At 40.5% G+C, this 27,226-nt stretch overlaps 1 protein-coding gene and 1 long non-coding RNA gene across 4 annotated transcripts; one reads left to right on the forward strand and one right to left on the reverse strand.

Annotated features, from left to right (window-relative positions):
* Nucleotides 1-756: 756 nt before the first annotated feature.
* Nucleotides 757-21,435, reverse strand: LOC113144212 (N-alpha-acetyltransferase 15, NatA auxiliary subunit-like). 2 transcript variants are annotated; one of them, XM_026330080.1, is made up of 21 exons: nucleotides 21,260-21,435; nucleotides 20,897-21,164; nucleotides 19,410-19,494; nucleotides 14,498-14,602; nucleotides 14,148-14,305; nucleotides 13,769-13,903; nucleotides 11,354-11,507; nucleotides 11,058-11,177; nucleotides 9,447-9,542; nucleotides 8,029-8,135; nucleotides 7,858-7,930; nucleotides 7,521-7,690; nucleotides 7,282-7,434; nucleotides 6,284-6,412; nucleotides 5,622-5,835; nucleotides 5,282-5,475; nucleotides 5,043-5,151; nucleotides 4,811-4,909; nucleotides 4,271-4,414; nucleotides 2,348-2,445; nucleotides 1,261-1,470 (listed from the first exon to the last, which is right to left on the reverse strand). In XM_026330080.1, exons 2-21 carry the CDS (start codon nucleotides 20,948-20,950, stop codon nucleotides 1,261-1,263), a joined length of 2,607 nt encoding a protein of 868 aa, XP_026185865.1. In that variant the 5' UTR covers nucleotides 20,951-21,164; nucleotides 21,260-21,435. The 2 variants fall into 2 exon arrangements, with proteins under 2 accessions (XP_026185866.1, XP_026185865.1); XM_026330081.2 differs by lacking the exon at nucleotides 21,260-21,435 and having other exon boundaries at nucleotides 757-1,470; nucleotides 20,897-20,950.
* Nucleotides 21,436-22,194: 759 nt separating this feature from the next.
* Nucleotides 22,195-26,145, forward strand: LOC113144502 (uncharacterized). Of its 2 annotated transcripts, XR_003297160.1 has the most exons (4): nucleotides 22,195-22,299; nucleotides 23,821-23,933; nucleotides 24,025-24,157; nucleotides 26,086-26,145. It is a non-coding gene; the product is annotated as an uncharacterized LOC113144502 (long non-coding RNA). The 2 variants fall into 2 exon arrangements; XR_003297159.1 differs by lacking the exon at nucleotides 22,195-22,299 and having other exon boundaries at nucleotides 23,200-23,933.
* Nucleotides 26,146-27,226: the final 1,081 nt, after the last annotated feature.

The following is a 27,226-nucleotide window of genomic DNA, read 5'->3' on the forward strand; positions in this document are numbered from 1 at the left end:
CCTCTGAGTATAGGAAGCTTATAGCATCACTCCCCTTCACTTAGTTTCATTTCTTCACCTTACATTAGCTTGTTCTTTCAATGAAACTGCTTTCTGGAGTAGTTCTCCCACTAAATTTAAATGGAACCAACCAATATTTTGTTGCACCTCAGTGCCCAGAAGTACATGCCAAATCCCTCAAAATGACCATTCTTTGCACAAACTGGATGTCATTCCAGGCCACCATCTTAAAAGATTATCCCAAAGCTTTTACTGCTGCTATGTTGATCATGGACCACGGAATGATCTCTGAGGAGCTGTGAGTCTTTAATGGATCAACACACTCCTGACATCAGTTGGTGATTGGATGCTTCAGATGAAGGATTACAGGAAAAAACAACTCCTAAAAATATCCTTCCTCAATTGGTCCCCCCCGTATTCCTCTGAGTCTTAGGGAGTGGATGGGACTAAGAGATGAGAGGGAGTCAAATCAAGGAAATGTGGATGAACCCCAGGTTTTAAGTCTGTTAGGGCTAAACAGAGATTACACACTGCACCAGACATGTTCTTGAAGGTGGTCCTAAAGAGAGATATCCCCTTGTGTTCCCTCATCCTCTCCTTCCATTTGTCAGCAGCCAGTAACCAGATGCAGCAGAGCAGAGAACTACAGCAAGTGTGCAACTGGTTAAAGAAACTTACAATTAAAAAAAGAAAAGTAAAAAAGAAATCCATTTCGATTAACACTCCCCCAACATCACCACCACTACCACAATGGTACCATTTAGTTTTGCAAACATTGTTTTATTAATCCATTTGTCAGTTTGTAATATATAAATTACTTTTAAAAACGTGAGAAGCAGATGCACCTAAAAGAAGGACATGGCATGAAAACACAGGAGTTATAGAAAACCTAAACTGTGTTTACAGAAGCCATCTCAGCCAGCCAATGTCCACTTTTCCCACAATCCTTTCGCCACCCCATACTATATTTCTCTGTATTTTCAGTTACAGAACTGCTGTGGACAGGGCATTTTTAATTGTTTAAAAAAGTTCAATGGGCATCGTCTTCCTCCACGTGACAGCTTTTTTTCTGTTGCTCCTGAGACGCTTAGTCCATCCAGATCAGTGCAATGTGGGGGCGACTCACAGAAGCCAAAGCCCAGGGACTTGGAGGGGAGTGGGAGAGGACAGGGGACAGGGGATTGGGTTTGTTGGTGGATTAAGGTGTCTGGCGACATGTTCGCACCTCCTCCTCCTCCTCCTCCTCCTCTTTGTCCAGCCTCACATTTCGTTTGCCATGTCATCATGCTCCCCAGCTGACAGGTCACCGTTGGCACTGATTGTGGTGCTGTTGTCTTGGTAACCAGGGGGCATAAAGGCCAAGCTGTAGGGGTAGATCTTATGACAGGTGACTCTGTAAGCCTCAACAGCCTTCTGCTGACCCTCGCCCAGTTGCCCGTCACGCAAAGCCTCCAGCACCTCAGTACAAATCTGCAGTGCACAAAAACACAGTTCTTTTACAAATCTGAATTTCTGTAGAAATGTTCTCAACTTGACGCAGTTTACAACATACCAAAGTAATAGATTTAGAAAAGGTCAGTGGAATCGTTTTCCCGTACCAGGCTCTCCCCACTCTGGTTTTAAAACAACTTCTAATCAGCAGATGCTCAGTTTACCCTGCTACCTAAATATATAATGAGGAGTATCCCTGCATTTTTTTTTTAATCTTTCAGTCCTGATAGCATATCTAACAGTGTTGATGCTTTTTCCATCACTGCAGTGCAGAATGACATGATGACACTGAGGATAAATGGAAATAAAAACTAAATCATGTCTTTTATAAAATTCACACACTGGTAGATGTTTCTGTCTATAAATAACTATATGAAACGGTAGGGGTCCAATGGATCGCAGTTGATCCGTGATCGACGGATCGGTTCTGCATGCACATGACCCATGGACCCCTTGAATATGTTATTTTAAAATTTTATTTATTCAGGTGGTTATTTCTTGATTTTATTTTTGTTACAATCATAGGCTCTATAGGCTATTTTTTGTTAAAACCAAAGGTTCCTTGCTGTAGACAGACAAATATTAACTACTCTTCCTATGACATTATTACTATTAAATGATGTGCTAGTTATGAAAGTTTACACATCAACTTTCTGAATTTCACTACTGCAATAACGCAATATTCCAAAGTGTATTACTGTATCATTCCTGGTTCTGACAATAATTAAAACTTCCACATGAATGCACAGACAAAGGAAAACCCAGTATTGTAGGAGCCAGTTAATAACCAGCCTGGTAACAGGTAACAGCTGCTGGGTGTGTCTTCTACTGTAGTTCTTGGTAAATTATTACCAACCTGGATGCTTCGTCCGGACAACGATTCATCTAGGGCCATAGCTATCTCACACGCCATCTTATCAGAGGAAGGCTCAAGGTAGACCATCATCTTAGCAGCTGGGAATACAAAAGAGAGACTTAATACAAGCTCAAAGATAATAATAATAATAATAAACTCTTTCGTATATACAGTTTATTTTCAAATCTGACAGCAATCTAACTAGGCCAGGTTTAGTATCATTTCTTGCAGAATTTTAACACAACATGAATGTACTGAACGCTGAAAGCAGCAGAAAGTTAAACACATTTTTCTTCTTTGTCAAAAACAATGCCTACATTATCCACACAGCAACTTGACCAGCCCTAGATGGGTCAAAGATTTGACTGTGTTATACTAGTTGCAACTAGTGTAACCTGCCTGTAGCTGCAATGAGAAAGTTCTTGTAAGCCAACTTCCTTCTGACTTAAATCCCAGTAAATTTTAACAGCTCCAAGCTTCTAAATTTACAACACATAAAAAAATAGCATTTGTACATAAGTGTCAGAGTGAAGGGTTTTTCTACAAAAATGATTTTTGGCTGAGTGCAGGTACAGGCTGCAGAGAAATGTAACCACAAAACAGACAAGTTAAATTTTGTCCTGATCAAGTTGCTGCTGATGAGATTTGCCACAGCTAAAGTTGGTAAGGGCAGGCTACAACTGAGAAGCTGATAGCAGGCTTTCTACACTCCTAGGCTTTGCTAATGAGAAAGGCAGTGTTGATGAAAAATACTGGATTCACTGTAAGAACATTCATGATTAAGGTTTCAACAGTAAATATGTCAAAACATATAAAACTTTGAGAAAATAGTCAATGCTTTTCTTTACTTATATCATTACTTTACCACCCCCTCATATACATACAGTACAAACCAAACATCAAAGTGGCATTTGCTGACCATTTCCACACCACTGTGTTGACCACAGACAGTTTATAGCTATTTCTTTTCAAGAAAATGTCTGATAAGAAGCAGCAAATAGCGGTAGTGCTGTTAGCCCTGGGTCTTTTGGTCATGGAAAAACTCACAATTCGAATGGATTTGATGCGTAATGTCATAATTCAGGTCGGAGTCAATTTTTAATTTAATAAAACAAAAGAGGGCAATATTTTGGCTCTTACTGCAGTGCTCTGTGTATCAAACTACTGATTCCTGTCCATTGCCCACTAAGCTGCATCTGTGAATGTTACCATCTAACTGGGCCTGAGAGGGGCATAATCAGGCTAAAAGAAAAGAAGCAGGAAAAAAAAACATAAAAGATCTTTTTTTATGCCAGTGACAATCCTTAAGAAGAACCCTGTTTAACCAAGGGCTTATGTGTGTGGAGTTTGAATGTTCTCCCTGTATCTTTTAGGTTAGGTTAGGTCAGGTAATGACAGCAAATGTTCAAATGTTGGTCAGTTGCTCCAGCCCCTCCACAGCCCTAGATTTGAAAAAGCGTGATTCACTGTAGTGATGATGGCAGCAGGTGATGAATAGTGCCTGGTTTCAGAGTTACATCAACATAGTCAACCTGGTAGGTACTAGCTGGACAACAACAAAAAATGTACTGGTTCCAATATGCAGGGATCACATTGTTTACCCACACACACTCCATGGTTTTAGCAGTCTCCTGCCAAGTACACAGCCATATGTGTGTCCCCCTCCAGCTAAAGTGTGGGGTCAGAAATGTGGTTTGCGCCACACAGGTGAATGTTACCATCTAACGGAGTCTGTCTGGTGAAATCCACTAAGAGGGCCATCCACCAGCAAGCAGTCCACCACACAATAACAGTACAGTGTTTTATGAGCACAATCATGTCCAGTGCAAGTTAATAATACACAAAACGGAGTAAGAATTTTAAGAGATAGATGATGATACAATAGATGTGCACTGTGAGAGCCTTTGTGTGTGCGTTGTATACCAGCGAGTCGATGTGGGATGGAGTTGGAGTGTTGACTCAGGTAGTTCTTGTTGAAGCTCTGAGGGTTGCTCTCTCCAAACAGCCTGGAGATCTCCTGCTTCAACACCATCCTCACCACCTCTGCCAAGTTCACACTCTCACTCACTGCACACACATTAATTAGAACCAAATTCAACTTAATAAAATCAAGCAAACATTCAAACTTCTACATGCCTACACAATTAGTGAACCAAAGCTACATGGAATTTGTAGTTTCCATCTGTTTCAGCCCATTCTCACTGGGATCATGTAAGCACAAGGTTTCTTCTTCTCTCTTTGTCGGTTTCTTTTCCACCTCTCTATAGTCAACTTGTGTGAGGTAAAGACAAAAATAGTGATCATAACACTTTTAGAAACTTGCCCTCTCAATCTCCTGTCATAAATTACTTAAAGTTACAGAGCACCTGCAATTCAAAGACCGTCAAAGGTTTTCCCCCAGTAATACAAAGCAGTGATATAAAGCCATCACTGAAACATCAGCTCAGTGTGAGTTATGCATACCTCTTTTGAAGAAGCGTACTAGACACTGGTGCAGCCAGGGGTTGGAAGGTTCTATGGCTACAGCCCTCTTTACTGACTGTAGCATCAACAGGTACTTCTCTAGAAAAATAGACAGAAATGAATTAAATTTAAATGGATAAGGGGGTAAAGATAATTTTTCTACCTACAGTGCTACTGATGTGAGTGCAGGAAATGCAGGAAAATTTTGGGGGGGGCGCAGTATCCCTCTGACCTTTCCTAAAGTAGATCTCAAAGGCCAGGAGGTGTGTCTCAATCTTGTTGCGCACTAGGTTCTTCAAAGGGATCAGGAACTTCACTGCCTCCTCTAAAGGATTCTCTGGCTGGTGAAAGATGTAAAACAATGTCCAATTATTAATTTGTAATAAGTCTACCCATCAGGCCAGCTGGATTCACACAACACACAGACAAAACCATCAAGCATGCTGAGAGAAGTGGTAAAAAAAAGCCCACCTTGGCCAGTTTGTCTGGTATTAGCTCCTCTTTCGGTCCTCCTATCTCCTCATCATCATCCTCCTTCTTCTTCTTCTGGTTCTTCAGCTGTTTTTCCTTCTCTGCATTCTTCTTCTCCTCTTCCAGTTGAGCCTTTTTCTGGGCTCTTCGCTGTTTGTTACGCAGTTTCTTCAGCTCCTTGTCTGTTAGATTCTCTACAGAGCACATAATGGTAAATGCTATTTTTACTTTTTACCTAACGATAGCGCTACTTTACCATAGTACCTGTGATTGAATAAACCAGCTAAAAAAAGATGGCAATATTTGAGAACACAGCCTCTGGAAAATAAGTCACACTGACCGGTGGCTGTGTGACTCTCCTTGTTGTCATCAGTCAGTGGTTTATCATGCAGGGCCAGGTAGATCTGGATGGCGGTTCGAGAAGCTTTGTAATAAAATGGATGCTGCCGCAGGACGTCCTCCAGCTTCAGCAGGTCCACGTAGGAACGTAACGTCATCTTCCTCATGCAGTAGGTGTGGAAGTCAAACTGGTCATCTGTGATCTCCACAAAATGCTGATGGAACGGAAGAGTAAGAGATAAAGGACGAAGGAAAATAACTATTTAGATATGCAGGTGTTTGAAGAATTCGTCTTTTTTTCATGTCATCCTATAGTTCACCTTATTAACCACTGCATGCTTGTACAACAAAGAAGGGAATAATGGCTAACACACAATTGAACATTTGGCACAAAGAAAGATCATAATTACCTAATATGAGAGTCAAAATGTACCTTATTATGTACATTATTACCAGACACAGCATGCCAAATGAAATACACTGCTGGTTTGGAAAAGCAATGACTGTTTATATTTAGTCAATTCATATGTCTTGGGCAGCTCAGACAGGTATCCAAGTATAAATGCGCCTCAGATGCATTCCAGATCAAGAAGACATGGTTTGAGCAGTTTAGGGATGTAGTTTTTACAGGGTATGGTGATTACAATAGTTTTAGAAACGTACCCTCTCAATCTCGTGGCACTTCTTCAGGGCCTCTCCAAACTTGTTCATGGCCTTGTAGGCCAAGGCACACTCTGTCTGGAACCACATGCACTGCATCTCATTCAGGTTCTCTACTGCAGACGTCCCCTCCTGAAACCACAGACACAGACAGACACACATCATGCTGTGTGGCCAGAATGGTTAGCTCTTACCTACACTTTGATTCAAAACCTATCTTACCAAGAAGCTTTACCAAATATGGACTAAATTCCTCATTTTAATCTAAGGAAGGGTAATTTCAGTGACATTATTAATGAGTAAATGTACATACACACAAACACTAAAACATATATAACAAAGCAGGGTTGATAGTTGCACCAGAATACCTGGAGAAAAAAAAAAAAAAAGCTGGTTAGTGCTTGTTCACAGAGCCATACCATGACAGAAATAAAAAGGGAATAATTTGATGTGAAGTTGCCTACAGCAAAACGGTCCAAGACTGAAATAGAGGACATACATGTAAATGCACACAGAGACATTTTAGGTCTAAAATTGTTCAAATTAAGGCAGTATTATGTCTTCACAAGACTTGTATTACGAGTCTGAAATATTTATGCTTTATTGATCATCTTAAAGAACGCAGAAATTTTACAGATCTTGCAGACAGAAATGAACAACTTACAAGTATACACAGAACATTAAGCACACATGTATGTGTTTACTGGGAATAGGTACACATGCAAAGAGTTGATATTAGTTAAATAAAAATTATAATTAATGGCAATTTCTTTTAAATCTAGCCCCACTGTTGACATTTATCACACTTCATTGAGCCATAGGTTTTATACAACGGTTTTCACATGTAAAGTAGTACTTTCCAAAACATGGATACATACTGACGAGGAAATGTGGTGCAGACTCTCCATCTGAAATTTCTGTTCCCAGAGCGTTTTGATTTGTGAAATGTATTAGCATTTATGCATCAAACACCCTCTTTCCACACACAATTTGTCACTTACCCGTGTGAATTTGGAGCACATCTCCTCTGCTTCTTTGATGAGGCCAGCCTTCAACATGTACTTGGCACATTTGGAGTTGATGAAGCGGTCAGCAGTGTCCAGGGCCTGAGCCTCATCCATCCACCGCACTGCTTCCTTAATGTTGCCTGCATGCTGTACGGTCACAGCAGCAGGTTAGAGGATGGTGGAAAAGCTAAACATTACAAGCTATATGCAAATGTGTAGAGTTTACACGAAACCTTGTAGATCTTGGCCTTGATGAGGAACAGCTCAATGAGTGTGGGTGTGCTGTCAATGGCCATGTTGATGTAATCCAGAGCGATGCTTGTCTGGCCTCTGAAGTCAAAGTGCTGTGCCAGGAAATACTGTACCCACAACAGGGTGGTGGGTGGCTCTGGTTTCCCATCATCTGTACACACAGTTATAAGTCACACTGAGTTTGTGTATTCACAGCTCAGCTCCAGAGCCATTTTACTTTACATGTGATTTAGATAGGTTGGAGTCACAAATAAATCCAAATCTAATACATAAAGCCAATAGGAATGAAAAAAGAATTCAACACCAAGCAGCACTCACCATTTTCACTAAACATTCGACAACTTCTTAAACAGGTTTCATAGCCAACTACTAAATCTTCAATGATTGTAACCTGCATGAGGAGAAAATAAGTTAAACAGTTTAATTTCATACCAGGAGGGAAGAGAATTTCAGTGTGCAAGCAAATATTTTAAATGCCAACCTGCTTACCTTTTCTTTATCTGTGTAGAGGGATTTGAGGGTAGTAAAGACAGGAGGGCAGCCTTTACTGAAGTTTATCCTCAGGTAGCTATCCAGACATTCACAAAACGTGTCTCCTGGCCAGCACAACAAACAGGTAAAGACATATAGAGACCTGAGGCTTAAATTGGACTCCAACTAAAAAACTTCAGAGTTGTATTTGCAGCTCTTGAACATATGTTTTCTGATTGATGAATATCACCTGTTCATGCACATGCACCTGAATGTACTAATGTAGAGAAGGTTTCATTAAAATGGTCACAGGTGTAAGTGAAAATTATTTCATACAATGGACTTTCAAGTGGGGCAGCACGTTTCCTTAGTGATTAGCACTGTTGCCTCACAGCAAGAAGGTTCCTGGTTTGAAACCCATCACGGGCCTATCTGTGTGTAGTTTGCATGTTCTCCCTGTGCTTGTGTGGGTTTTCTCCAGGTACTCTGGTTTCCTCCCACAGTCCAAAAACATGTATGTCAGGTTGATTGGTGACTCTAAATTGCCCATAGGAGTGAGTGTGAGTGTGTGAGGTTGTTTGTCTCCATGTGGCCCTGTGATGGACTGGTGACCTGTCCAGGGTGTACCCCTGCCTTTCACCCAAAGAGAGCTGGGATAGGCTCCAGCAGATCCCTGGGACCTGTGTGCTATCAGAATAAAAAAGAGATATAGTATAGAAAGAGAAATGTAGGGCTTTCACAGTGCTCTGCCTGTTTCTCCTTAACCAAAGGAGCAGACACTGGTCTTGCTGCTGAGTTGTTGTCTTTCTCCTCTTGGTAGCACGAGGCAGTACCTGGAGCCCAGTCAGGTTGTACAGGTAGTCCAGTTACTGCCCTGTCCAGCTCTCCTCATGTAACAGCTCTCCTTGTATCTCCTTCATGCTCTTGAGAGCTCCTTGGGACTGCATGTGTGGATGTGCCATCTTGGAGTAACTGGACTACCTGTACAACCTGACTGGGCTCCAGGTACTGCCTCGTGCTACCAAGAGGAACAAGGACACTAGCAAACCACAAAACCTGAGACGAATCAGTCATAAAGGAGAAGGAGAGAACATTTGTCTGATGTTACCACATGGAAACCCATTCCCATTCTGGGGGTTGTCTTGCTTTTGCATCTCCATTGTACCTGTTGTTACTTTCACTTGCCCCAAATCAGGTGAACCTTGTGCTTCCAAAATGGACAGACTGATATCCCTGAAGTTTAACTAACTTAGTGTTGTAATGTGACCATCAGGTGTTCCCTTCATTTCTTTGAGCAGTTCATATGCTGACAAATAAAAAAATGTTTTTTTGTTTTGTTTTTTTTTTTAAAAATCACACAGAGAATGTTGTTGTGGAGCAACATTATTACTCCTGTCACATGACTATAGTGGTGTTTCAGGTTGTACTTTGTTTACCTCTGAGAAAATTAAGAGGCAGCCTTCTGGGAACCAGACCTTTAGGAAACTTCACCAAGGATTCCTCATAAATGTTGTGACGCTCCTCTATACTGCCTGAAAAACAGAAAGAGGCTGTTCAGGTAAATCATGTACTGATATCTCTGATCACTGATGTCCATTAAAACCAAATGAAACCTGTGGTGTCAAAACTAAATACAATGGAACAAATAACAGGTTTCTTTTGACATCAGTGATGGAAAAGATATTCAAAGACCTAGTGAGAGCATTAGTCACAAGTACATGCAAGTTGTAACACAGATCTCTTAGATGAACAATTAAGACATAATAGATATTTTTCTGAATAATTTTGAGCAGAGATCTTAGAAACCATCTTTTGAAACAGTCTAAAAACTTTAATAGAATAATCTGTAGAATTAGACACTGGATAAATATTTTGGCTGCCCCTAGGAGTTTAATTCAATCATCAAGTCACTAAGACAAGTCTTTGAGTAAAACCTGACTGCTCTGACCTCACACTGGACTGACTGTGTGCTGTGAATAATATCTATCATAACTTTAGGTACAATGTAAGAAAGACAATAAAATAGGGATGCACCGAATATTCGGCCACCAAAAATTTTCGGCCGAAAATGGCCCAAAGGTGCAAAAGACTTTTATCACCGAAACATTACGGCCGAAATGTTGTGATGACGCAAACAGAAACCGCGACCTGCACGTGCTTGTCTGAAGCAACATGTCTGCGGTGTGGACGTATTTCAGTGTATCTGAGAAAGACCCACGGACAGCGATTTGCAAAACATGTAATGCCGAAATTTCAAGAGGGGGTGCATCTGCAAAGACTTTCTCCACGTCGGGTTTAATTTATCACCTGAAATCCAAACATTCCGATCGCTACGCTGAATATGAGAGGAACGCGGCACAGAAAAGGAAAACGCCTCCGAGCACGCCCAGTCCATCTGTGGCGGACGTTTTTGAAAAGGCAAGGAAGTTTCCCAGGGATGGTGTCAAGGCAAAGGACATTACACAAAAGATTATGGAATGCGTTGCCTTAGTCCTACAGAGAAAAATTTAAAATGCACTTGACCTAAATGCAATTTGTTTTTATGAGAGAACATTTAATTTTACCTTTCAGCAGGCCAGTAGGCCTGTACATTATTATTTAATGTACACATGAGTGGGGTCAAGTTAAACATTTTAGTTTGAATTTTATTTTATACTGTGCATTGTTGCAATGTGCTAAATAAATATTTGTATAATTTGCAATTGATTTATTCTTTGAAACTTTAATATTAATTTATGCAATTGCAATGTCTTGATTTTAGTAAAGTTAGTACACAGCCATAGCCATAAATGCAATGGTACTAATAATTGGCATAATTTCTTTCGGTGTTTTGGTTTTCAGCCTTGGTTTCCTCTTTTTCGGTTTCGGCCAAGAATTTTCATTACGGTGCATCCCTACAATAAAATACCAGTAATGTTGACTGACTATAAAAATCTATATAAACAAATATCAACAGATAGTAAAAAAAAAAAAAAAAATCTGAAATTATTTAACACAAAAATACAGAATATAAGTGGAGAAACTAAGGTCCTGAGAGTAGGGTTCACCTGGGTTTAGGGCCTTTTCCAGGCCCTGGTAGTAGGCCCAGTTCTCAGGGTTCCTGTCCTGGAGCCTCCTGTATACATCTAAAGCCTCCTCGGGCCTGTCCAGCTTCAGCAGCAGCTCTCCTACACACACAGTCATTAGTATAGTGAAAACCCTTCACACAGAAAGGGACAAAAATAAAAGATTCAAGTATTTTTCAAATGGCAAACAAAAGCTGGGGAAATGCCCATAAAGAACTTGACCTAAAGATACAGCCTTAATGAGCCTCATCACTGTTAGAATGACAACATCAGCCCACCTCTTGTCTCCTCCACAGCCAGTTTGTCACAGATCTGTTTCTCGTAGTTGTTGAGGTGTTCAAGGGCCTCCTTGTACAGGCCAGCCTCCCTCAGAACCTGGTTCTGATACAGCAGCAATTCACTGTATTCATAGTCCACCTTGTCAGGAGATGTCTGGACAAGAATACATATGCACACACATATGCAGAAGACAATGTTTTGCAAAATGCAAAAACTTTCAACTTAAAAGATGATGAAACGTTAAAAAAAAACAAAAAAACAAACAAACAAAAAAAAAAAAAAACTATCTTGCCTTGTATATTAACAGTGACCAGACTGCATTGTATAAAGAATTGTAATTAAGAAGAAGTACTTTATTAATCCCCTAGGGGAAATTCAATTGTTACAGGAATTATTCTAATTTAAAGTTATTAATGTAGTATTATTTAAAGTATATTAATTAATAGTAATTCATAAAGTAATTAATAATAAATAGTAATTATTCTTCTTCATTACCAAAAGAAAGGAAGTTCTCTTTTATGTTTACATTAAATATAACAACTTCACTCCACATGGGTAATTTGCGTAGCAATACGGTTAATTAGCAAACCATTGCTAGGTCGCATACCATTTTTAGGATCGAATTACACATTCGCTACGCAGTTACACAGAAAGGATATTTAAAGTACATTCATGGACAGTGAATTGAAGCATTGGGCAAACCCTCACTAACTGGAAATTAATAACCCATATTGATCAACCTCTACTTCAGGGTAAGTACTTATGCTTTGTCTGAAAACACAGTGGTTTTGGTGTATCCAATTCCAGCAAAGACAGAAAAAAAGTCGTCAGAGGCAAAATATGTAAAGTACATCATGTATTTCTCTTAGAAAATTTTTAGGAAAGGTGGCAAGAGGATGATAGAGGTTTTCCGTGCACACACGAAAATTTTGGGTTATTTATTTCTCATGCAGACTTTCAGTTGATAACTTCCATACAAATGTCAAGAAGTACCAGAAATATTTACTGTACATAAATAACTGTCAATACTACCAATTACTTCACAATCAATGAACCTGGAACAAACTATCTATAAGAAAAATAAATAAAAAGACATATAGATAAAAAGATAAAATCCACACAACCAAACTCAAGTTGACGCAAACTGCAGTTAGGACTGCTCAGAAATTTCAAACTGCTCATTTTGTCACAATGTGCAAGTCTGGTATCTACTTCTTGGGTGGCGCCATGCTCATGTTACCATTAATAGCAGAAAAATAACTTACATTTTTATTAACTTTAACCATATACTCTATAGTTCATGTTATAAAAATATGTAACACCTGTAATTTCGCAGAATTGTAAACAATTTTAAAACAACTGTGTGCCATGGACATTATTGTTGTTCTATTTAGGGCTGCAACAACTAACTGATATTATCAATAAAATGTGATTATTAAAATACTTGGCAACGAATGTATTTATCAATTAGTTAGATCAAGTGATGTAACTGTGGCGGCACATGGAGACACTTAGCAGTTGCAGAGAGGAAATGTTATGTGGAGGTGGTGGTGGCTTTTTGCGGTGAGAATAATCAGTCATCCAGTAAAATGTTTATGGTTCTCACGCCAATTGTTCTGACAAATGATGCAGGTCGAAGTCGAACTCGACAATGTCATGACAATCACATCCAGAAACCGTCTGGAGTTGTCATTGTAACACATGCAGCAGGAGCAGGAGCTCACACAAGGAGTACACTGAAACATTGATTATCCCAGGTCACTTTGTAAATACAAGCGACAAGCAGGTGGACCGTTGCTATGGACTATGGTTGCTATGTGCATCGACAAGATGCTATGACTCTTTTTGGCACCGTAGTGAGAGTGAAAGTCATGCCTGATTGCCAGGATTCCGAGCGTCCGTCAACTTATCCTGCTGTTATACTATCGTCCCCAAGCCACTGGGAAATGTTCCAGTGCTTGGGACAGTCTGTCCACCACTGGCTCACACCATGACACTACCCTGATTTTTACAGGCGAGCTCTTAGCAGCAAAGTCCAGCTAATATCCAGTCTGTATTCCTTGGACAATTGCATTCTTACATGCATCTCAGAAGGATAATGTGCAGCAATGTTGAAGTGCATGTCTGAAAGCAGGTTGGTTCATTAGTGTTCATGTGCCACTCACTTTGGATTTAAGTGTGAAATTCTAGTAAACAAATACCTTTTTCAATGTAATAAAAATTAGGATCTGATTAAATGTTATCACACATTAAAAATATATATATATTTTTATTACATGTGTAGCAAACTCACTTGTTGTAATATTTGTGGGCATAATATAGAGCATAAGCACCACTGCCAAAATTCAGAGGCTAGGGCTCTGTTCAATGAGCACAGCAGTGTAATAGAGCTGACAGCAGACTGTATGGCTTACCTGTTGCGTTTTGCGAAACTCCTCAACAATCTTGGCAGCCATCTCAAAGTCCTCTAACAAGTGATAGGCCACAGCATATCCAATCCACGAGGCCCGCTGGGCTGGGCGAAGCTGTAGCAGCTGGTATCGAGTCTCCTGGAGAGAGACAACCATCAACTGCACGCAGTAATGTTTGATTACTCAGTCCATCATCAGCTTGTACCAATCTGCTAGCCTCTATCTTCACTTTGACTTTCCACTTATGCAGCAGGATGGGTGTGTGTGAGGCCCAGCAATCAAACAACCCATTCCCCTTCATCTTCATCCTAGAATTTTATTTTTATTTTATCTCAATTGTCCCATTTTTAAACCCATCTCCCCTCTCCCAGGCAACCCTCACCCTGTATCCCTCCAGGTCTCTCATTTGGATCTGCAGGAGGGAAAGGTCTCGGAGGATCTGAAGGTTGTCCTTGTCCCACTTCAGAGCATTGCGGTAACACTTGATAGCCTCATCATACTTTTTGTCAGAGCGTTGCAGCAGACCATACACATGCCAGCCTGGGAAGGTCAGTTCAGATAAAGAAAAAAACACCCACACATGCAGACTGCAGGTGTAAATGTGCTTGTTTCATTTGAAGACTGGTTTCTGCACATATCAATTTAACATTACAGCCACTGGATTCAACACTTCACATAAAATCTGACTGCAAGAATCATTCTCATAGGGAGCACTGATTAATAAAAGGATACAGACATGGCTCTTGAGGTCATTGCGTAGGCCTCGTCTCACTAGCTCATAGGCCTCTTCCTTCTTGCCCAAACAGTTGAGGGTTAAACCCTTCATGGCCAGCGTTTCTGCAGCACAGAGCAAGGGTGGGAGGGGAGTGATACAGCCAGAGTTGGCATAATACATTAAGAATGACACTGACATCTTAACACAGTATGCAGACACCAAAATATCACAGCCACATATTTGAACACGTGAAAAATGTGTTTATGCTAACATGCTACTACAGCCTCCACCTTCTGGTTTCTAGCTTTCCAGGACATTCTGTAACCTGACTGCAGGGAATGTCTCCAATTTAACCAGAAGAGCAACAGTGAGGTCCAACAGTGATACTGGGTGATAAGGTCAGGCTCACGGTCAGTATTCCTGTTCATTCCAAAGGTGTTTAAATCGGCAAACAGAGATTCCTTGGAAAACCAAACGGCAAGCTGAAGAATGTTTATTAACTAACGGAAAACGCTGGACAGCTAATTTTGATGTTTTGGAGGCAGAAATATTACACAAATGGCAATGTTAAGAACTTTTTCTCAGGTTCTCATATTGGCTTTTGGCACCTCCTATATTCAGAAACAAAGTTGTGTGGTAAACAATTTTAATAAGTGGTGTTAGTTTTATGCACTTTACATTATAGAAACCTTCTCAGAATGTGCACATACAGTTCTCCAGTAAATCCTGGAGATTCAATTAAGCTTTTGCTACCTTTGGAAACCAAAAACACACCTTCATCCTGTCTCCTTGTGAGCTTACAGCTTTTCAAATTGGTTGATGACACATCAACTAATCTTACAAGAATATGTAATGGACCTGTTTGTAATTTCCAAGTTTTCTGCATAAACTGTAATGAAATGTGATCTGATATTCAAAGTCACAAATATAAAAAAAGAATATTTCCAAGCTGATAAAACACAGCCATGACTCACTCAAAAGACTTAAGATCAAGAGTAGTTGATTTGCACATAGCTGGAAAGGGTCACAGAATGATCTCGAAGCCTTTAGACTACAGTCTGACAAACTGTCTGCAAATGGAAATGATTTTGAGCTGTGGCTATTCTCCATAGAATGGTCCTAAATTCCTCCTAAATATTAGGAGGAATTTAGCAATTTTAGCAATATTAGCAAAGATTCCTCCAATGGCGCAATGCAGAATCCTCATTGAGGTAAAAAAAGAAGTCTTGTATAGCAACTAAAGACTTGAATGACTTGTTGGAGCTGGTATAATGTCAGGGTGAATGTGCACAAGCTGAAGCTCAGAAGAAGTTTGGTGGTGCAGCAGGACAATGAACCTAAACATCAAAGTAAATCTATTACAGAATGACAAAAGACACACAAAATCCACCTTTTAGAGTCAGAGCTCAGACCTCGGTCCAATAGAGTTCCTGTAGTTCCTGTTCCTCAAGAGAGCCATTCACACCAGACATCCTAAGAATATAGCTGACCTGAAGCAGTTCTGTGTGGAAGAATGGTCCTAAATTCCTCCTAAATATTGTGCACATCTTATCCACAGCTACAAGAAGCACTAGTTTAAAGTTATTGCCGCCAAAGGTGGCATCAGTTTGCACATATACAGTATCTCACAGAAGTGAGTACACCACTCACATTTTTGTAAATAGTTTATTATATCTTTTCATGTGACAACACTGAAGAAATGACACTTTGCTACAAAGTAAAGTAGTGAGTGTACAGCTTGTATAACAGTGTAAATTTGCTGTCTCCTCAAAATAACTCAACACACAGCCAATGTCCGCTGGCAACAAAAGTGAGTACACCCCTAAGTGAAAATGTCCAAATTGGGCCCAAAGTGTCAATATTTTGTGTGACCACCATTATTTTCCAGCACTGCCATAACCCTCTTGGGCATGGAGTTCACCAGAGCTTCACAGGTTGCCACTGGAATCCTCTTCCACACCTTCATGATGACATCACAGAGCTGGTGGATGTTAGAGACCTTGCGCTCCTCCACCTTCCGTTTGAGGATGCCCCACAGATGCTCAATAGGGTTTAAGTCTGGAGACATGCTTGGCCAGTCCATCACCTTTACCCTCAGCTGCTTTAGGAAGGCAGTGGTCATCTTGGAGGTGTGTTTGGGGTCGTTATCATGCTGGAATACTGCCCTGTGGCCCAGTCTCCGAAGGGAGGTGATCATGCTCTGCTTCAGTATGTCACAATACATGTTGGCATTCATGGTTCCCCCAGTGAACTGTAGCTCCCCAGTGCCGGCAGCACTCATGCAGCCCCAGACCATGACACTCCCACCACCATGCTTGACTGTAGGCAAGACACACTTTTCTTTGTAGTCCTCACCTGGTTGCCGCCAGACACGCTTGACACCATCTGAACCAAATAAGTTTATCTTGGTCTCATCAGACCACAGGACACGGTTCCAGTAATCCATGTCCTTGGTCTGCTTGTCTTCAGCAAACTGTTTGTGGGCTTTCTTGTGCATCATCTTTAGAAGAGGCTTCCTTCTGGGACGACAGCCATGCAGACCAATTTGATGCAGTGTGCGGCGTATGGTCTGAGCTCTGACAGGCTGACCACCCACCTCTTGAACCTCTGCAGCAATGCTGGCAGCACTCATACGTCTATTTCCCAAAGACAACCTCTGGATATGATGCTGAGCACGTGCACTCAACTTCTTTGGTCAACCATGGCGAGGCCTGTTCTGAGTGGAACCTGTCCTGTTAAACCGCTGTATGGTCTTGGCCACCGGGCTGCAGCTCAGTTTCTGGGTCTTGGCAATCTTTTTATAGCCTAGGCCATCTTTACGTAGAGCAACAATTCTTTTTTTCAGATCCTCTGAGAGTTCTTTGCCATGAGGTGCCATGTTGAACTTCCAGTGACCAGTATGAGAGACTGAGAGCAATAACACCAAATTTAACACACCTGCTCCCCATTCACACCTGAGACCTTGTAACACTAACGAGTCACATGACACCGGGGAGGGAAAATGGCTAATTGGGCCCAATTTGGACATTTTCACTTAGGGGTGTACTCACTTTTGTTGCCAGCGGTTTAGACATTAATGGCTGTGTGTTGAGTTATTTTGAGGGGACAGCAAATTTACACTGTTGTACAAGCTGTACACTCACTACATTACATTGTAGCAAAGTGTCATTTCTTCAGTGTTGTCACATGAAAAGATATGATAAACTATTTACAAAAATGTGAGGGGTATACTCACTTCTGTGAGATACTGTAATTGGTGCATTGAATAAAGATCATGACTGTGTTTTATCAGCTCAAAAATGTTGCTGACATTTGTGACTTTAATAATGTCAGATCACATTTCACGACCAATTATGCAGAAAACCAGGAAATTGCAAACAGTGGCATTACTTTTTCCTGCAACTGTATCTCGCCTTCATGAGTACTGGACTGTTCGAAATTAAGATGTTTCACATCTCAATTTTTACTCTTGGTTGGCTGGCTCATCATTTGCATTTAAAGGAGCAAAGACTTCACATATTGTTGGAAAGATGAAGAGAAAATGTGACAGAACGTAGCGTCTCTAAGCTATACTTCCCCCTTAATGATAGGCGTGCAGGATCGCAGTTGATCCATGATCTGTGCAGATCGCGACCCGCAGATTAATAACTCATTTTTTAAACTTGTAGATTAATCCTAAATTTTTAACGATCGCAGAGAAAGAGTTTTTTCTGCCAATATTGCTTTTTAAGTAATTACACAGATTTTATATTTGTTAAACTCATAGGTTCTATATGCTATTTTTGCTAAAACCAAAAGTTCCTTGCTGTACTGTTCTTGTAATAAATGGAAAGCAAATTACATTTGTCTCCTCGCCTTTTTTGCTGATCCGAAAAAATGGTCAAAATGATTCAAAAACTGTAATGTGATCCGAACCGTGAGTTTTGGTGTAGTGTAGTGGGGATCTGTTGCACCACTACTTAATAACAGTCTGCCTGTTATTCCAGCTTCTGTACTGTGCGTTCTCAAAGTACACCCTGGCCACACCTGCCACCTGGCCAATGTTTTAAGATGCATTTTTCCAAACAAAAAGTCTTTTTCAGCAGGCAGCCATGGAGAAGCTCATAGTGAAACACTAACTGCCAAAGAGAAGAGGCATCATTCTTTTCCACATACAGAGTGGGACAAAGAAATTAAAAAATAGGATTAACACTGGTTTGACTTTTTGACACAGACAGCATTAAAAGCAGCCAAAATACTCATAATTATGGTGTTTACCCTTTTGGATAAATTTGGTATCTAATGCTAATTTGTTTTTTCTTCTGGTAACATTGGCAAACTGACATGGCCATGATTTTACTTTTGTACTGAATTGATTGATTTTAATTTGGCAGTAATCCAAACTTTGTGTAAAATAAACAGTAACCAGATTGTTCTACTAGATTGCCAAATTTACTTGCTAGGCGTCTGAAACTAGCTTTGAACTAGAGGCTGCCTTTTGTCACAACCAGGCATTTGTAAATCATGCCGGTGCTTGGACACAGCATAGGGTGAGAGGGGCTTTATGATTTATTATGTGAGTTTGTTTTGAGTTTCACTAGACCCTCAAGTGGCTGAAATAAATTTGATTATCCTTAATTTGCAGTTGGTAGATGTTATTTGTGTTATCACAACTAAACCAAACATTTTCTTCATGAAGAAATCAATCACTTAATTGGAATGGTTACCTACCATTTTTCCTTAAATCTGCTTTTTCACCATTTCCATTCACATTTATTTAGGACTGTGAGAATTTAAACCCACAGTGGCAAAAATAACAGTGATCCACTTCACACACCCTCTGCAATGACCTGTATACTCACTCCTTGCACACAGGATGAACATCGACATATAATTTCTTTTACTCTCTGCTACCTAATGAGAAAGTAAGTCAAGAAGCTTTCCCCTTACCTCCATGTTCTGCAAACTTTGGGTTGCCCAGGATCTGTTTGCAAAACTTCAGGCCATTTCTGTACTGCTTGTGCTCATAACATCTCTGCAACAAAAGACAGAGCAGACTTTATATCTGACATCTAAACCCAACAGCTGCCACACTCTACTGCACTAATCCTCAAAGATCTGGTTTAAAGTGCACAAAAAGGGCATTATTAAAAGCATACTGAATGCAAATGCAAAAATTGGTATTCCTTCCAGCTACAAGGGAGCAAACAAAAAGAAAATCCACAGAACACTTCTGCCTCAACAAAATGATCAGCATTTCAGGACTGATCATGATTTCAGCACTGAAATAAACAGGGGAAGCAGCACTGGATGACGTAGGGCTGATGATGAGACATGATCAGACAAGAGGCCAGATGGAAGTGCCTGGCTCAGAGCACACACCAGGAGCTGTCTGACAGAAGGTCCAGCACTCCCAATACCCAGGAAAGGTATCAGTATTATACTGACTCTGGTTTTAATTGGCCACCTAACAAGACAGGAACAGACTGCAAGGGACAATTCAGTCTGCAGAGAGAATCCAAGACCTGTACCGGTCTGTGGTCAGGAAACGGAGGAGCATCTCTGCAGACCCCTCACACACTGGACACAAACTGTTCAGACTCGCTCCCTGTGGTAGGTGCTACAGAGCACTGCACACCAAAGCCACCAGGCACAGTTTCTTCCTCCAGGCTGTCACTCTGATCAACTCTTAATGGCATAAAGTGACAGAGATAACCACTGTGCAATAATACATATAATATGCATATTTACACATCCGTACCTAATAGTTAAATCCCTGCACTCCTACTGCAATACTTCACACATTGTATTTATTGTATGTATAAAATATAATTCTTTTTCTAGACTTTTTTTCTTTACTTTAAACCTCCTATCTTCCTTTCTTAAAAGTTTAGCTTTATTTAATTCCTGTACCTTATACGACTTGAGTTGGCCGTTCTTGTCATGTTTAAAGAAGAAAACTTTAACATTAGCTTACCTTTGCAAATAAGCTAACCTGGCCAGCTGTATGTACTGTTACTATACTGAAATATTCAAACTAATAACTCATTTGGAGGGCCATACGAGACTACCTTCACTGAGAGCGCCGCCAATTCACTTTGTGGACTGCAGGTAAGAAGAGGAAAGCTAACACAGCTCTCCACTTGAGTTGTGTATAGCTGTCATGCGTGCAGCACTTATGTCAAGGATATACTTCATATGTGTCGCAAGGCCAGAGCATAGCTATGACACTGCATGGTTGGTTGTTAGCTAACTATTGTATTGTCTTGGTGGCACAGCAACGTGTTAGCAACAGGGAAATGGACATTACAATGCGCTTAGTGCGATGAAGCTTTAGGTTAAACACAAACAACTTCCCGTCACAGTTACAACTGTTAGACCTGCAGCTACCTGGTAAACTAGCATTAGCCTGCCAGCTAACTCAGTCTTTAGCCTACCAATATCCTCTTGAACAGAGCGTTCTCCTTCGGCGGCAGGGTGACTGTGGGCATTGCGTTGGCTTCCTATGGCTCTGTGGGTTCACACATGAATAAAGTCCTCTCGGAGGCAGAGATCCTTGACTGCTTCGGTCTCTTCAAGCTCCTCTCTCTCACGTGTTGAAGCCGAGGCCCCCCTTCCGAGCAAAATGGCCGATGTGCTTCTCCTCCGGGTCAGGCTGCTCTCTGAGTCTGCGTGTCAGACACGGCTAAGAACATCTGCCATGGTCTGTTAATAAAAAATAATAATACAATACTAAAATAATATAAACAATACAAAGGGCTAAAGCATTTATTACGTTTAGGTGTAGTGTGCCAATATACTCCTGTCTCCGCTGGATGTATTGGCCTCAAATGCTGCTAATCAATTCTCATCAAATAAAATGTAGTATTGTTTTAACAGATTTTTATCATGTTATTTGGTTATACACTGTAACATTTCCACGTTGCAAAGACCGCGGTGAGGACAGTTTGAAGTTGGCTGTTCGACGGATCCACCCTCTTTATTAGAAGCAGCGCCTGTCCACTCAGGTTTTACCCCGTGGGAGGAGCTTGACAACGGGCGGAGTACTTTTTCACTGACTCGGGAGCCGTTTTAGGGACCGTCACTCAGTAATTGACAAAAAAACAACTGACAAAATAAAAACATTTTCTCCATTCATGTGTCCATGTTATAAGAAAACATATATAAAATGGTCTGGTGCTGCGCAGTCATTGAAATTGTTAATAAAGAAAAAATTATTTTAAAAGGATTAATTAAATGAAATAGGATTTTTTTTTTTCAATGCTTCCAGATCATGGGACCTGATGACTCCAAATTACTCATAATTTGTAACGCTGGGCTGGCCACACAACACCTCTTACAATTACATCTCTTCATTCATTTAATATGAATTTTTATATTCAATATTGAAAGTTTTTGCACAATTGCTTCCAGGTCATGTGATCTTATGACGCCAAATGACGCATAATTTGTAGGACTGGTGAAGCCACACAAGATACACCTTTTATTCATTTCATCATCTCATTAAACAGGTAACAGTATATAGTTAACTATTGCAGTATATATCTTTTATATTGCAGATAACCTATAACGGGGGACATAAACGTAGGCATATATTATTACTGTAACTTTATAAAGGAATGAATTAAAAATAACTATAGTTTTGCATACTAGTTACATTGTCTTGAATGTAGGGACTTTTATTTTGAAAATTTGGCAAGGTTCCCCCAGCTTGCCGTGGGTTGCTCCAGTGTCGCAAAATTTTTGCTGCTCAAGCTGTACCCGATGTATCCATACATCGTAACCTGGGACGAAGCAAACAGTGGTCTGCTCAGCGAGGACAGCCACAGAGGAGACGAGAGTAGGACACCTCTCCATCCACACCGGTTTTATGTCAGCTATTGCGGCTGGGCCCGTGTCCGTGGGTTGATACAGTAAAGCAAAGACTGTTTTGAACAAACGTACTCGGTGGTGCGGTAATGAATGCAGTCAAATACAACACTACAACTTCATGAAGGGTGTAATGTTCCGTCTGTGCTGTAATAGAAGTTGACCACAATCTTTATGGTCAATGTGGTATCTGTATATATAGTGAATGTTATTGTAGTGGTATGTTTTGTGATATGGAAGTAAATGATGGTCTACTTTCCAGATTTGCAATGTACTGTTGTTGACAGCTACATTCATGCTGCACAGCCAGGGCACACTGCTTTAATGGAGAATATAGTCCACCAGTCTCTGAGGTCACATGTGTGTCTGCCCTATGTATGGGGATCCATCCACTCCAACAGCATTATCCCCCTGCTATTGTACTCGCCACATACAAGATACAATATCACTTTATTTATTACTTTTGGTTAAGACACTAAGTCACAGCAAAGCTAGAAGGTACTCATCAAATTGTGTTACGACCTACAGAGAAATGAAGCTGTCTGTGTTACCAGATATATTTGTATCTTTACTGCCTTTTAAAATTAGCTGCTCTCACTATTGTAGGCACTATTCTTTTTGTATAGCACAATTCATAAACAGTAATTCAAAGTGCTTTGCAGAAATAACAAGCTAAAAGTACATAGGCAAAAATGAAAATGAATAGCAAGTAGTGGAAAATGAACTTAAAAAATTAAAAGAGAATGAGTGCAAATAAAACACTTTCAGTTGTCATATACAGAGGTAAAAAACAAAGTTTTTAGCTTGGACATTGTCAGAGTTGAGGCTTGTCTAACATCATCAGATAAATGCATGGATGAGTCTCACCAAGTCTGGTTTAGACATGATCCCTTTGATTCTAGTAATGTTTTTGAGATGGTGAAATGCTGATGATGTAATTGATTTAATATGGCTGTTAAAATTCAAGTCTGAGTCCATGATTACCCCTAGATTTTTAACCTGACTTTTAGATTTTAGCACAGGTTTATTTGATTAGTTCCTCCTGCAGTTTATCTGTCTCATGTCTCTAGCCTGTTCAGGGCCGGAAGGCGATGTAATAGGCTGTGTGACATTGGTGCAAGCACACCACTTTCTTGTTGGCTGGCAGTGCTAGGTCTGAAGTCCACGCTCTGAGGTTTCAGTTTATACAGTGTACAATTCATTTTTCACTGTTACTGGAGACTCGCTCATCAAGGTAACTATAACCTTTTCCCACAAACGGCGACCAGGTGTCAAAAGAGTGCTGAATGTAAGCTCTGTAAATTGTCACTTGAATCCAGACATGACTTGTGGCTGTTTCTGAAGTTTGCATCAGGCCTGATTGGCCATGTATACCACCAGATGTGTGTGAATGTGAACAGTACCAGCATTTAGTACAATCTACAGATCATACTAAGTTATGATGAGAAGGTTGCAATGTTATAGATAGTTAAAACAAGAATGTCTTTTTCAGCAGGAAAAGCAGACACTTGTTCTACGTAACAGAGCTGTTGGCGAGCCTGCTGCTGAATGATACTGTCGCTGTGTGAAGCTCCCACTGTGCCGTCACTGCGCTTGGATGTCTAAGTGAGTGAGCATATAGACAGAAATGCGCTTGCACTTGCTTATATGCATAGTTTTCCTATAAAAGCTCCTGTGTGTTGGATTCTTCCTGCAGGTCCATGCGTATTGCTGCTACAGTTTGTGGGGGCCATAGTGGTTCTGATCATACAGACATCTCACATGCAAGTGACCAGAACTCTTAGACCCAGATTTCTGGAGGACTGTAGATACTGTGGTGCTGTGTGCAGGTACATAATAATGACTTAAACATACACACGATCACACAGTCAGGTCAAAGTCATGGCCACAAAATACACATTTCAGCTTACTTCTTTGATGTAATACAACCCATACCATACTAATTTAATCTACAGCAAACTCTCTTTATATAGCAGGTAATTACAGAGTGCAATTAGGTATCCCTTTCTAGGTTCCAGAAAAATTATTTTCATATGAAAGAAAAATGGTAAGCATGCCAGATAAAACCTTGCAAACTTTGTTTCTCTAGAGGCCTTGAAAACATCTGCTGATCTACTTTCTATTTTGGTGCTGCTATAAGAAGTCACTGATGTCTCAAATTTTTATTTCCTACACATGTAGCCTAGTCTTGATCCAGGAGTCTTGGCTAATTATAGACCAATATCCAACCTGCCATTTATTTCTAAAATCCTAGAAAAAGCTGTTGCTAAGCAGCTGTCAGACCACTTACACAGGAATGAACTATTTGAAGATTTTCAATCAGGATTTAGAGCACATCATAGTACAGAAACAGCACTGTTGAAAGTTACCAATGATCTTCTCTTAGCCTCAGATAATGGACTTGTTTCTATACTTGTCCTCCTAGACCTTAGTGCTGCAATCGACACCATTGACCACAACATCTTATTACAGAGACTGGAGCATGTGATTGGTATCAGAGGAACAGCGTTAAAGTGGTTCCAATCCTATTTATCAGACAGATTCCAGTTTGTTCATGTCCATGATGAACCTTCCACACGAACAAAAGTTAGTTATGGAGTTCCACAAGGCTCCGTGCTAGGACCGATTCTGTTCACCCTGTACATGCTTCCTTTAGGAAATGTCATTAGGAAGCACTCTATTAATTACCACTGCTATGCAGATGACACTAAGTTATATCTATCTATTAAACCTGTTAACACAAACCAGTTAACCAGACTTCAAGCCTGTCTAACTGACATAAAGGCCTGGATGACCAGTAACTTTTTACTTTTAAACTCAGAGAAAACAGAAGTCATTATATTTGGGCCAAAAAATCTCAGAAATAACTTTTCTAAAATTATAGCTACTCTAGATGGCATAGCCCTGGCCTCCAGCACTACTGTAAAAAACCTTGGAGTTATTTTTGACCAGGACATGTCCTTTAACTCACACATAAAACAAATCTCTAGAACTGCATTCTTTCACCTGCGCAACATTTCCAAAATTAGGAACATCCTGTCTCAAAATGATGCAGAAAAACTAGTCCATGCATTTGTTACCTCAAGGCTAGATTACTGTAACTCATTACTATCTGGATGTCCCAATATCTCCATAAAAAGCCTCCAATTAATCCAGAATGCCGCAGCCAGAGTCCTGACAGGAACTAGCAAGAGAGATCATATTTCTCCTATATTGGCTTCTCTTCATTGGCTCCCTGTAAAATATAGAATAGAATTTAAAATCCTTCTTCTCACATACAAATCCCTTCATAATCAAGCTCCTTCATACCTTAAAGACCTCATAGTACCATATTATCCCAATAGACCACTTCGCTCTCAGAGTGCAGGTCTACTTGTGGTTCCCAGAGTTTCCAAAAGCAGACTGGGAGGCAGAGCCTTTAGTTATCAAGCTCCTCTCCTGTGGAACCAGCTCCCAGCCTGGGTTCAGGAGGCAGACACTCTCTGTACTTTTAAGGCTAGATTTAAAACCTTCCTCTTTGACAAAGCATATAGTTAGGGCTGGCTTCAGGCAACCCTGAACCATCCCTTAGTTATGCTGCTATAGGCCTAGACTGCCCGAGGACCATCGGTGCACTGAGCTCCCCTACCCTAACCCCCCTCCCTTCCCCTCCCCTCTTCTTCCTCTCCTCCCACCTCATGTATATTCCACCATTGAATGTCACTAACCTTGTGCTCTCTCTCTCCCTCTGTCTCTGTTCTCTCTGTACCTTCTGCAGGTGTCCCTGGTCCTGGGGAGGTATATCGCTGATGTGCAGTTACTGGCTCCACCAACCTGCAATGTCCATTTGTTGTTTATTGTTGCTGTTCTTTTCTCTCTGCTCTATCCACTCACCCCAACCGGTCGAGGCAGATGGCCGCCCAAACTGAGCCCGGTTCTGCTGGAGGTTTTTTCTTCCGTTAAAGGGAGTTTTTTCCTCTCCACTGTCGCCAAGTGCTGCTCATAAGGGATTTGTTGGGTTTTTAGTTTTAGTTTTTGTAAAGTGCCTTGAGATGATTTGTATTGTGATTTGGCGCTGTACAAATGAAATTGAATTGAATTGAATTGAATTGACATGTAGACTTTAAAAACTTTCACATAAAAGTGGTAGATAACATTTACAAACATTTTTCAACAATGACAGTCAGTCTTAATTTCTACGTGTTTTTTCCTGCTCCTGATTTAAAGAATGTGTATTAATTCAGTGCATATTAATACTGCTTAAAGCTGCTTACAAAACTGCTTACAAAATAGCTAAGAGTCAGTAATCTACTCTCTTCAGAGGCACCAAGGTTTTCTGTTACGGTCTTGTACAGTGTCTTGTCTGATTACTGTCAGAGGACTGGAGAGGCATGCTACTCTCGATATGCCCTGACCTCACTCCAGACAGGACACAGTATAATGATATCACTACTGTTATACACTTTGGACATCACTTTGTGGCTTTGCTTGTTTGCTCACTCAGCAGACCAAGTCTTGCCCCTCACTGTCCCCCAGTTTTCACAAAAGGAACATTGTCAGATCATTATTGTGCATGTGTCCAGGACAGGACCATGGCCAAGATGTTTAAAAATACTTACTGCAATGCAGCCCCTCTAAAAGTTTTGTATCAGACACCACAAAATCTGTTTTTTTTTATATTTGGTGGGGAAGTACTGAATCTATTTTCTTTATTTATTTTCTTTTAATGGCCTTAAAGTCCATGGTGGTGCAGTGGTTATCCTTGTCACCACAGAACAAACTCTGGGTAAAAGTTTGAAACCTGTTCCACTGAACTTGAAAATTTGATTAGATGTTTTAACTTGAAAATATATTTAAATGACACACACTAATGTAGTCCAAAATCATATACAGAATATGGGAGGACCTGGGAACGCCTC

The sequence above is a fragment of the Mastacembelus armatus genome, chromosome 10 (genome assembly GCF_900324485.2).
Source record: "Mastacembelus armatus chromosome 10, fMasArm1.2, whole genome shotgun sequence".
In the NCBI taxonomy this organism is placed as follows: domain Eukaryota; kingdom Metazoa; phylum Chordata; class Actinopteri; order Synbranchiformes; family Mastacembelidae; genus Mastacembelus; species Mastacembelus armatus.

Excerpts from the sequence above, each read along its gene's own strand:
- LOC113144212 (XM_026330081.2), bottom strand. The coding sequence starts at position 20,950 with ATGCCCACAGTCACCCTGCCGCCGAAGGAGAACGCTCTGTTCAAGAGG. Across the intron at positions 13,904-14,147 it reads GAGACCTGGAGGGATACAGG|GAGACTCGATACCAGCTGCT; the intron begins GTGAGGGTTGCC and ends GTCTCTCTCCAG. Across the intron at positions 7,691-7,857 it reads TCGAATGTTTAGTGAAAATG|ATGATGGGAAACCAGAGCCA; the intron begins GTGAGTGCTGCT and ends CTGTGTGTACAG.